The sequence below is a fragment of the Micropterus dolomieu genome, linkage group LG10 (assembly GCF_021292245.1).
Source record: "Micropterus dolomieu isolate WLL.071019.BEF.003 ecotype Adirondacks linkage group LG10, ASM2129224v1, whole genome shotgun sequence".
Lineage (NCBI taxonomy): Eukaryota > Metazoa > Chordata > Actinopteri > Centrarchiformes > Centrarchidae > Micropterus > Micropterus dolomieu.
In genome coordinates this window covers 23,907,295-23,919,513 of record NC_060159.1, presented here as the reverse complement: position 1 = coordinate 23,919,513, position 12,219 = coordinate 23,907,295, and the positions used below count along the sequence as shown (strand labels likewise).

General features: G+C 37.3%; 1 protein-coding gene across 3 annotated transcripts in view; it reads left to right on the top strand.

The window, feature by feature from the left end:
• Positions 1 to 1,443: 1,443 nt before the first annotated feature.
• The window catches only part of msra (methionine sulfoxide reductase A), a 47,245-nt gene continuing 36,469 nt past the window's right edge, over positions 1,444 to 12,219 (top strand). For 2 of the 3 annotated variants that reach the window (XM_046061356.1, XM_046061355.1), the window contains exon 1: positions 1,444 to 1,649. In XM_046061356.1, the coding sequence (XP_045917312.1) occupies positions 1,514 to 1,649 (136 nt within the window). In that variant the 5' untranslated portion in view covers positions 1,444 to 1,513. Of the gene's footprint in view, positions 1,650 to 2,777; positions 3,295 to 12,219 lie in introns of those variants that run through there. The other variant, XM_046061357.1, reaches the window with a different exon arrangement.

Genomic DNA, 12,219 nt, shown 5'->3' with positions numbered 1-12,219 from the left:
TCTAATGTAAATGTGATGCACATTTAAACAAATATATAAATACATACTGACAATTGTGACATTGTATATTCATATCACATATTGTTAATTCCTGCATTTATTATGCTGTTATATATTGTTCAATTTTATAATACTATGATGTAAAGGTTGCATTATATTTGATTACTACTTTATTATGTTCTTATTTACATTATTTATGCTATATTCCACTATATTTGTACTTTTGCTGCTACATTTCAATTTTACCATAAGCTGATGTGGTTTCATCCTTTTTAATAGGCTATAATGTTGTTCTGGTTTATTCTGTATGAGTTTGAAATACAAACCTTTATGCATATATATTCCCTAATTAAAGCCCCTTTCTGCTACATTGATCATGGTTAACATCTAGAAGGATGTGTCAAAAAGCGAGAAGGAAACAGGAGGAACTTGGTGTTGATTGCAAAAAAACAGGTTCACAAAATCATAGGTTCACAATCATAAGTGTCCATGCACCTCTATCCATGTTGCTGTGTGTATACAGTTCACATCACTTTATTTTACAAACTGCCTGCCACATTGTTTTATATTTGAATGTTTTGGTGCAGTCCAAATGGTGCATGAAAATAATGGACGAGATAAAACGTTGCTTTTTAAATTAAATAACTGTGCAAATGTGGTTTAATAAAGTTATGCTTTATTATGAGACTAACTGGCAATTAAATATGGGTCAGAGAATAGTGTCTCAAACTTATGATAAAATTATTGTGACAAAGATTGTAAGTCACTAAACATCTCTGAGACACTGAAGAATCAGCTTCCCATGTAGTATAACATTGATCAAATTAAAGCTAAATCATTTTTTATAAACTCATTCCAAAACTCTTGCTAAGTCTGTAAATGATGGACTACTAACAGAGTGGGGGAAAGGCGCAGCAAATGGGTCTATAAACAAAAACACATTCCAATTTATAGATCAATGCACAACCACATGTAGCACCAATATAACAGTGACACCTTAACACAAATTAAGCTCACACTCCTGTTTTCTGTAATAGAGATGCGTTTTTTCGACTACGCAAAACTCCATTCAATGTTTTAATAAACAGTTCTTGTTTTACTTATTAGTTATGGTGCACATATTCAAAGTGTATGTTTAAACTACTTGAAGAAATGAGAGGTTCTCTGTTAAATTCGGCGCGTATGTGATGTCAATTACAGTGGAAAGAACAAATAAAAAGTTATCAATTTCTCCACATAGCCTAATTACAGCTTAATTTTGCCATCTTCTGTGCAAAAATGCACATTTGGTTTTCAGTGACAAGAGTCTTATATCATGTTATAACTATTTATCGTGCATCTGTAACGTTAGGCATGCCGTTAGTTTGTGCTCAGAGTTAAGTAACATGACATTACACAAGCCTGTGTGTTAAAGTTAGGTAAGATCGCTGTTAAAGCTAAGGTCAGCTAACTGAGCTAGCCCTCAGTGTGCACTGTGCATTAGTGAGTTAGTATCGGTGCTGCTGTAAGTTCAATGGTCTCATCCTCCAGGCTCTGTCTGGTTTGGCGTCATTTTGTCAACAGCAGAATGGGAGACATGGCTTTTAAAGCGCAGTTGCCGACACCGGAGACAGCACTGCCCGGCCGGACTGACAGCATCAAAGTCTCCGGTAAGACTGACCGGACTGCCTTTAGCATGCTAACGTTAGCTTAAGCAGCTAAATTATCTAACTTTACGGCACAACCACGTTAGATAGCGAACCGATATAAACAAATTACTGGTTTCTTTTACGTTCTGGTTATCTTTTGATAACATCTGTGGTACTGCCTTCCTTACACGACAAAACCAAATTAAGTTATAACGATGTAAACAAGTTAAGTAACTGTGAATTTAGCCGTTAGCACCTGCTGTTACTATCACACTAGCAAGCTGCTACTGCGCATGCGCGTTTGCCTCTTGAGCGTTGTATGGATATTGACAAATACATTATATTTAGGACATTGATGTTTAAAACGCCTAAAATTGACATTGTCATATCATCACAACACATTTTCTTTGAAAGTCTGTAAAGAAAGTAATAATCATTGCTTGGCCCTGACTGGATAAAGATACTGGCAATAAATATCAGCCATTAGCAGTTTCAAATCATAAACATCAATATTGCCTGTTTAATAATCCATACATCTGTTGATTTATTTATTTCTTCTAAATGATCATTGTCACTATAACGTTTAAATGTCCTAAACAAAAGTGTGTCTGTGTGTTTTTTGTGTGTATAAACGGACCGACACCAGCAGTCAGGGTAGTTGGCACCAACCTGCCCCCTCTTCACTACAAGTGAGGGCGCTGAGTTTTGGCACATGATGAATAGATTCTGCACTGGCACTGAACAAAAGACACACACACACATAAACACTCACTCACTATTCCCTTTAACATTAAGAAAGAGAAAGATGACAGTAATAAGTAGGAAGTGTAAAGGTTGTGTGGAGAAGATTATTGACTTGGTGGTATTTGGGTTCAGTGTTTAAGAGACCGAGAGAAATGATATGATGGGAGGAGTACAGAGTCGAATGTTTGAGTGATTTTAAATTAATGTTTTTAATTTAGTTTGGATTTATTTACCCAAACTGTGTTTGGTTTTTTAGTGGGGTGGACTGGAGGGGGTTGGACGGGGGAAGGAGGATGTGGGAGTGGAGGGGTTAGGAGGGCGGGGGTCCACTGCGAAATGACGATTGGGATGGATGGATGGAAGGGTTCAGACGGCGTGGCAGACATGCTGGAGTGTCGCCAAAGCTTCTCGGGAACGCTGCCACAATCGAGAGAGACGAAGAAAGAGCGAGGGAGCAGAGAGGGAAGGAAAAGCCATGCCTGCAGTGGAGAGACTTGGCAGGGCTTCCCTTCCTTTGTCTGTCTGGCTCAGGGCTGCAGTGCCAGAGGAAATCAAGAAATGTCCAGGCGTGGTGGTGGTGGCAGCGGTGGTGGATGGGGACAAGCTCTGCCTCGGCTCCGAAAAGACGATAGAGAAAAAGTACTTTCAAACGTCTGAAAACTCAGCTTCTGAAAGAGCTATGGAAACCAAAAAAACAAACAATCGATTTTCTCTTTTTGAACGATATTCCGCATTGGAGCCGTTGGACCCGACGTGGTTTCGGAGACAATGTGTAACTCAACCACAATTTCCGATAAGTCTACATGTAGCTTTAATGGCAATAAAGTAGTAGAATTTGTATGTTTTTGAAAAGCCAAACAAGGACGGACTTCAAAGAGTCTACAAGTAACCAGAGGAAGGCCAACTTCTCGCCAAGCAAGAGGTTTGTGTATGAATGCTTGTTGGGTTTTAAAATTTCTTTGACCAAATCAATTGGGTTATTGTTCAAGTGTTTAGGGGAAAATGGTTTCAGGTCAGTTAAAGTGCGAAATCTTAAATTATGAGTTAAAATGCAAAGAGATGATGGGTCTCTTTTGTTCATACGATGACTTGTTTTTCCTGGAAACTAACCCAGAGGATACGAAGCAGGCCAAGCTGGGCCAGAAGCCTTAACTAATGACAAAGCTGGAGTTTTCATATTGTTTTACTTCTTGAATATCTTTACGCAGTTGACTTTGTTAAAATTGAGGTGGAGTGTACATAGAACAGGATGATAGATGGGAGTTCATTTTTGACCTTGGATACAGTTGTTGACTAAACAATCTATCGTCTTACAATTCAATTAAATTCAAATTAGCTTTATTGGCATGAATGTGTAACAACAACATTGCCAAAGCATCATACATACAATCTAATCGTTTCCCATGATCTCTAGCAGCTGATGGAGTTTGCCAAGTTGTAATGGCAGATGTTCAGATTTCCACTTGACATCTTACTGAAAAGCAATGTTTTATTGCCCTCTTGGGTTGTAAGAATTCAAGCCTGCCTGACCACACCTTATGGCCCACTGATGACTCATTTGCACCTGTAACCACACCCACCAGTGATGTCACAAGGGCCTTCAGGTACACCAGGGCTGTGTTCAGTGCAGACAAAACGTAGCAAAATGTTTTTTTCAAGGAAACGGTGGTTCCCTGAACACCCTGCTGTGTACGCAAGCGCACTGAATTTTCCTGCCTTTTTAACACCGTTGTGTTTACAAACTTGTCGCAGCTGATTGGGTAACACCTGAGATACACCCACCAAACGGGAGAAAACATACCTGGAAGCCTGATGCAGATCGTTGCGCAACGTTGCAAGGAAACATGTTGTTCAATCCGAAAATGTTGGAAAGCGGTGAAAAACGTTTTTAGATTGAACTCGCCCCTGTACATCATTGCAGGAAGGTGAAAAGAAAAACCACTGGTTGTGTTACGTTACTTTTTTAAGGAGTTCTCTTCCGTGTTGGCTAAAAAGTTGAGAATGAAAGTTAATTCTTGAGTTTAGAAACAGAGATTGAAAAATGTAATCCCACCACAAGGACCTTTTTAGTAGCTGTTCTGGAGCTTTTGATAGATCATATATCATAGTATTGTAAATAATGGATTTAAAGTATTAATCTATATGTGATATCCTGTGACAACATTTAGGTATGTAATTTAATAGTTTGCTACTTTTAAAATGCTAAATCATAGTCATCATCATAGTAAATAACAGTCTGAATATTGGTGATGGCGGTGGTGATAAAAGACAGAAATGTTTTGAAAATTGATTATAAAAAGATGCTTTCAACTAGAGCTTTAACTAAAGATTATGAGAGTAATGAAAACATTATTATGTTGTCCATAAAATGTTGGGAAATATAAAAATATAAAATAGTGAAAAATGTCCATCATAAGCGTCCAGAGTGGAAGGTGCTTTTTTTCCACATTTTTAGCCTCCTTTCATCCGACCAACAGTTCAAAACATGTTCAGTTTGCTGTCATATCTAAAAATAAATAAAGCCTCACATTTGAGATGCCATGCAACATGCAAATCTTTGGCGTTTGTACTTGGAAAAACTTTAATCTATTATCAAAATAGTCTCTAATTAATTTTATTTTGACCAAAACAATCAAATCATCTTCAGATCATTTCAGCGTTGCTTTTACCCTCTGCCTTGTTCACCTTCAGATTCCCAAACTGTCTGAACTTCCATCACCAGTAACCTGCAATGAAGTGTTGTTGCTATTTCTTATATAAGATTCGGTAATGAAACACAAAACAGAGTTTAAATACAAAGTAGATTGCATCTTCATTAATGTAAATAAAGAGTAGATGTCCATTTACAAGCCTTATTTGCCTTTAATAATGAAATAACTGCAGAATAATGTCATAATTGATTTTGTTTATATTAAGAGTGATTTCAAGTCTAAAGCCTGGGTTGTACCCCTTTTTGGTAGTATTGAAGCGTTTAAAAATTACTTTTCATCTCTTAATTAATTTGGTTCCTGTTTTACAGTTTGGTAATACAAGAAAACACACCTCTCTTTCATTTTAAGATATTCAGCCACCGTCAAACTCACAGAGAACTAACAACAGTTCTGATTGGCCTCTTGCTACTTATCCCTCATAAGGGATAAATACAAATCATTGTGTTGTACAAAACTTTTTAGTTACAGCGGGTTTCGTGTTTGGGGTCAGAGGTCAACAGCTGAATACTTATCTGGCATTAACACTCCTAGTTGACTTACCACTAAGATTTCACTCCACCCTGTAAACCCCTCCATATCCACACACAGATGGGGAAAAAGTGAAAACAAAAGCCTAATGAAGAAGTTAACGTCATCCTCATCAAAGCTTAATGCAGATGCGTTCAGACATCCAGCAGCTGGTCTTTTAATTAGCAGGTGTAAATCATTATTATTGCAGCTTGCTGTTGTGGAACATGTAATTTTTTACAGGGAATATTTCCAGGGATTGTTTTCGGTTGACATAATTATCAGGAGTGATATTATGCTAATAAGGCTGGGATTTCAAGATGTCATGTTTATTTAAAAAAACACAAAGTTGTTTCTTGGCACCCCACGCTGTGAGCTGTCGAAGCCAAAAAAAAAAAAAACTTTAGCCAGCTGTTTTAATATGCTCTCCATATGAACAGCCCGCAGCAGCTCCAGCTGCAGTTCAAGTAACAATTACTTTACTGAGCTTCAGCTGGGAAAGATAAAATAACTTAATTAATGTTTTCAAGTGGACATACTCATTTCTCTGTTTTGCTTCTGCACCTCAGAAGCAGAGAAAAAGTAAGTGTTTACTACAATAAACAAAAAAGGACTAGTGGTTAAATGAATAATCTATTAATTCTGATAATTAACTTTGGAGTAAGTTAGTAAAACAAAATAGCAATCATTTGCTTGTTACAGCTTCTTAAATGTGGGCATTTTCTGCTTTTTCTTTAAAACATATTCTACATAAAACTAAAGGATTAATCGGTTGAATGAAACATTAATTTCTACATTAACGACAATGGAAATAATAATAGTTGTACTCTTGTCCAGCAGAAACTGCATGTGATTTGAAAACTCATGAAACTTACTTTTGCCTGAAACATGGCAAGTTAGGTGACTGGTTAGGTAACGTGCAACCAGCACCTTACAAAATCACATTTACTTTTACAGTAGTTTTTGCAAAAAAGACTATTAAGCAGCTGTTCTGGAGCTTTTGATTACATCACATGATTGTCTTGTCAATGAATTATAGGTGTCCATATTTTTTTATAGCCTACTTTTGTGGTAACTCGACAAAATGTTGTATAAGATAAGTTTATGGGCATGGCATAGATGACGTGTAAGAGTGTTCTTCTTAAAAAACATAACTTACATGTAAAGTCACTTTATGACACTATAAATTAAAAATAAAATAAATTGAAAATCTCAATGCTATAGCAAACCATGATATTTTATACAATAGTGTACCCCCCCCCCCCCCCCCCCCCCCCCCCCCCCGAAACGCCAGCTGTTAGCCAGAGCTGGTCAACGTCAGTCCTGAACCTCAAAGATGCTTTTATGTCTGAATGGGAGCAAATCCCTGCAGCCAGGTTCGACTTCTGGTGGAAAGACTGGTGGAGGCTGCAGTGTTTCCCACAGGATTTTAAGAGATTATGGTGGGTGGGCCTCGGTGCATGCTCACCCAGAAGAACATTTTATACATTTTAAAATTAAAAGCATTAATTTGGTGCAAAATTAAGAGGCTATCTATGAAGAACTTTGTACGCTGGTAAACAATGTTGTACTCTAATAAACTATTTAATCATAAACCCATTGTAGAGCTATAAATGGGGATGAAACAGCAACAAAAGTCAACAAATTTATTTAATTTAGGTTTTCCAGAAACCCTAAATCAAAGAATAAAAAACAGAATTAGTAATTTCCCTAACATTTTATTGTTTTACTTTTAATGGACACGTGTAATATGTTTTATACTTTCTGTGAATATAATCCAATTAATCTTATTTCCATCCTGTATAGACGCCTTATTTTGAAAACCGGACGTTGTCACATGTGTATCCTTGCGATCCTTGCGCTAAATTCATCAAGTCCGACCCAGTTTGATAAATAATGTTGAATGTGGTTCTCGTATGGCGTAACATGAAGAATTCACAGCCTCTCTTCAGGTGGGACTCTCATAATGCAACACTTGTCTTTGTAAAGACAGAAACAGGAAGTCGCTAACCTGTCTGTCTGCTCGTTCAGGCCCGCTTCACTTACCATAAACGCTTGAATACTTGTGCACTCCAAATTTAGGCGCGGCTACCTTAATCTCCTTCTCACAAACGAGTGACAGAAACAGTTAATGTTACCGTAGTTACCTCAAAAGAAAAGTCTCAAGTCAGATGCCAAAGTGTGTGAATGTGCGAGCTTACAGCAGCGCCCAAAAAACACAACTTTAGAGGTCTGAAATGTTATTATGAGATGTGTAAAAATATTTTCAGTTCATTTTGAAACTATGGCAAAGCAAATTAGACTATGGCGGGCCGCCATGGTCTCGTTAATTAATGGGAAACACTGAGGCTGTTTTAGCTGCACATAAATGCGCATGGGGACAAGGACAGCTGAACGATCAATCAGTTAGTTGTTTGACTGAAAATCAATTGCTAACTATTTTGATTTTTTAAAGTCCTTTTTAATGCAAATATATTTCATTGTTCTTGTTGCTGATTTTCCTTTTTAATAATTCTAATAATTGTAATGTTTGTTAATAATGTTGAGGTATTTACAGTTGTTTGGACACAGCAGTAATTGTGACTGCATTTCTCCTTATTGTCAGAATGTTTCAAACCAAACAGTCAGTCGGTTCATGGGGAAAATAGTCAGCAGATTAATCCATAATGAATATAATCATTAGTTGCACTCCTCAACAGCTAGAATAGTAAAATCCCGCTTTTACATTAATACGTGAGTAATACTACTTGAAATACATTTTCAGAATTATTCTCACATACTTTTATTTAAAGGTTCAGTCTGTAAGTTTTAGTGGCATGTAGTGGTGAGGGTTGAGAAGTGGCTCAGAGTGCATCCATGTGATCTTGGATGATCCCTTTTCCCACATCGTCAAGTCGTTTCGACTTCAGCGTGTTCATTTGCTCTTAAGTCTGAATGTGGAATCAACATGGACGCTTCTACAAAGATGTGTTGGATTATCATTATCAGAGCATAAAAACAACACACAGACATCTAGTTCACTCTACATGGACACCAAACCCTAACTGTTATAACCATATTACCAATTACATGTTTGCAAAATATGTATATGGGATTTTAGTAATTTTATTCAAGTGAAGGATTTCTTCCACCATTGTTCAACAAAAACATATTTGTGTAATGTTCTGGTATCCATATACTTGCGGCCGTGTAGTTTATCAGATACACAGATCAGGTGAATCCAGGTGAAGCTGTATCAGTCTGTCCATCACATCTCTCGTACCTGTTAAGCGACTTTACAGCGATAACAGGTTCAGACTGTTGCTCCTCAGTCCATCTGTCGTTACCAGGACAACGCAGAGGGATTCCAGCGAATGAATGTCTGTTTGTGCGTTATCCCCATCAGCAGAGCTCTTTGTTGTTTACACAGTGGCCTGATAACCTTGACGGGCAAAACGACAGGTGTTTCGGGGAGAGTGTGAGAGAAATAACAGATGAGGTAGACCTCCATAGATTAACAGAGAGCGAGAGAGATGAGAAGAGGGAGGGGAAAAGAAACAAAGAAGAAAATGAGACTGAGAGGTTAACTGTGCTGTCACTTGTTTTATCTGGTTCGATCACTAAAAACATAGGCTAGGGGATAAAGATGCATGGGATGTCTGGACGAATCAGAATAGTTTGGTGGTGATGGACAGTGGGGGCAGATGAGGAAATCAGTGGTGTTGAACCCGAAGCCTCACAGCAGACAGTAGTGGTCGAAGCAGAAATACAATGGTCTCAAGATACTCAAACTGTTATGTAAAAGTACAGAAGTATTATCAGCAAAATGTAGTTTAAATTGACTTATACCAAAAGAAAAAGGATACTTATTATGCAGAATGGCTCCTTTCACAGTGTTGTATCATAGAATATTATATTATTCTGGGTTTTTTTATCACTAATGAAAACATTTAAGAGCATTTTAATGTTGTTGTTTGTCAGTGTTGATAAACTAGTAGCATAATTGCATCTGAAATTATCACTGGGGTTTGGGTGAATATTTTACCCACATACATACTTGCTCCAGATAGGATTAAAACTTTTTAGCTAATTGTTTTAGTTTTATGGTATTGTTCAGTCTCAGCGCTCTTATCATTTCCAGCGGCAGCAGCAAGCAGCGGTTTTCCTAAAAAAAGGCTTTGATAAACCTACTGTACACTACCCATCCGGCACCAATCTGCAGACAGACACAGTTGGCGACTAGCTGGGGAAGAAACATTTAGCAGCTAGAGAGCCAGATATTTTCCTCAGGAGCTGATAATGACCAAAAAAGAGTTAAAAGAAAATCTTTCTAAGTTGCTAATATGTCAGGACTGTGTTTGTCGGCTTGTTAGGGGAGTTTTCCTGCCCGCGAAATAGATTAATCAAGATTCATGTTGCAGTTACAATCTACGCAAAAATAAATTTATTTGATTATTTTAACCCTTTCATGCATGGTGTCCACATTTGTGGACAGTTATTTTAACTCCATTTTGGTTTGCTATTCATAGTTTTCTGTCATGTGACCTGGAGGGCAAAACAACAGACCAAGATAGCAGCTCACAACGGACTCCTGCGTAGAGACGCCGCAAAAGACGTTTTTATTTGGATCACCTCTCAACTCAAGAAAAGATAGATATGGACACAAACTGCAAGTGTTGGGCACTTGTGATCCATATACAGCACCTGCTGCTGTATTTCTTTCGTTAAAAGCCGCCAGGTCCACCAGGATTATTGCATCCGAAAGCACAACAACCTTCCAGCATTTTGGCAACGAAAAGTAACAAACTCAAAGTAACAGTGCTTCCTGGTTGGCTGGCAGCGGAAAATAACGTCTTTTTGCCCTCCAAGGAAGCATTTTCCTTGGAATGTGACGTCACGTGAAAATTAGTCATTTGAGGACAGTGTCAGTTGATTGATACAGTGGTTACTCTCTGGTTTTCCAAATATTTATTGCTTGATGACCTCATCAATACAAGATGGCCGATTATGATGGCCATGTGCTAAAAGCCTCAGGCATATCAGTAAAAAACTTTTATTGGAGGAGTTAAAAAAATAGTAGTATGTACAATAAATTGTTATTAACAAGTTCATGTTTTATAAGTAAACATTTAGAGTAAAATGTAGTTTTTATACACCAAAAACGAACTGTCCACGTATGTGGGCGTCACGCAACAGTGGAGTCAGATTGCATTAATTTTGATTTCTGTAACCTGCTAGTATATCTATTTTACTTTTTCAAGGATGTGATGAATTGTATTATAATAAAACAGACACAAATACAACAAATATATGAACATAAATAACAATGTAAAAGTGCAAATTACAGCATTAAACGGCAACTTTTGAGTGCTTTGCGGCCTTTACAAGAAATAAGAATAAGTATTGTACTCACATACTGTAAAGAAATCAGTTTTAACTATCTGATCTGTTACATGTTGGGTGTTGATATGTTAAAACGGAGTTTCGGCATACATGTAACTAGAGTTGTAAAAACCACTATGAGTGTTTTTCCTCTATTTGTTTCTAAAATATGTTTTTTATTGTTAATTTCCAACTATTGAGCTTAAATACATAGCATAACATGATATAAAAAACACAATATTCCAAATTGTCAGGTGTGGCATTTTACGCCTTTGTTGCATGGTGTCCACATATGTGGACAGTTAAATCATTTAAAAATAAAAATATTTTTTTTGTTTTTAGTGAATTGTATTTTAGCTCAATTTTGAGTAACAAAAGGAATCTTAAGAAATCTAGATAATGTTTTTAATTATTCATGCATGAGAGGGTTTTAATCAAAAACTGCCTTTAGAATCAGCTATCAGCAGTCATTGGTCCAATGTGGCCCATTTTATAGAAGACAGGAAGTCTTTTAGACTTTTAGGTGTCTCCCTCTGAGTTTCCCATTCTTGTCTGACTGTCTGATTGGCTGAATTACTGTAACTCTGCTTCTGAGAGTGCTGTACTTAGCCCAGCTTCCTTCCATGTAAACACTGCAGTCTTTCATTGCTAAACATAGCAATGCTAAAGTGCTGGCTAGAAGTCTACTGTTAGGTATAGTTTTAGAATTAAACACAGGAACCATTTGTTTTTCTTTTACAAGAGCATAATAAAATAATGCAGACAGTCTGATGAAGAGCAATCTTTTCAACATATCAAAAATGTATTGATGTTAAAAGCCTGTACACATCTTACAGTAAACATCCTCTCCCCTCATTTATTAAATATACTGTATGTAACTATAATCGGCCAAGAACAACATTTTCCACAGCACAGACTTACAGTATAGCATGTGTGAATGTGAAAGCCTTTACTTTGATATATTGATGCAGCCAGCAATTTTACAGATTACATGTCTGAAAGGGTCTAATAAGTCCACCATCTTTTAAGAGCAAAGTGCATTAAGTACTATTTCCTGCACCCCACCATCCTATACCACACAGACACACTCTCACTGCTAATGGCTCTGAGTGATCGATTGAGGCAAACCCTCATGCACACACATGCACACACACGCACACACACGCACACACACACACACACACACACACACACACACACACACACACACACACACACACACACACACACACACACACACACCCTGTGTTGACCTATTAACCCCAACC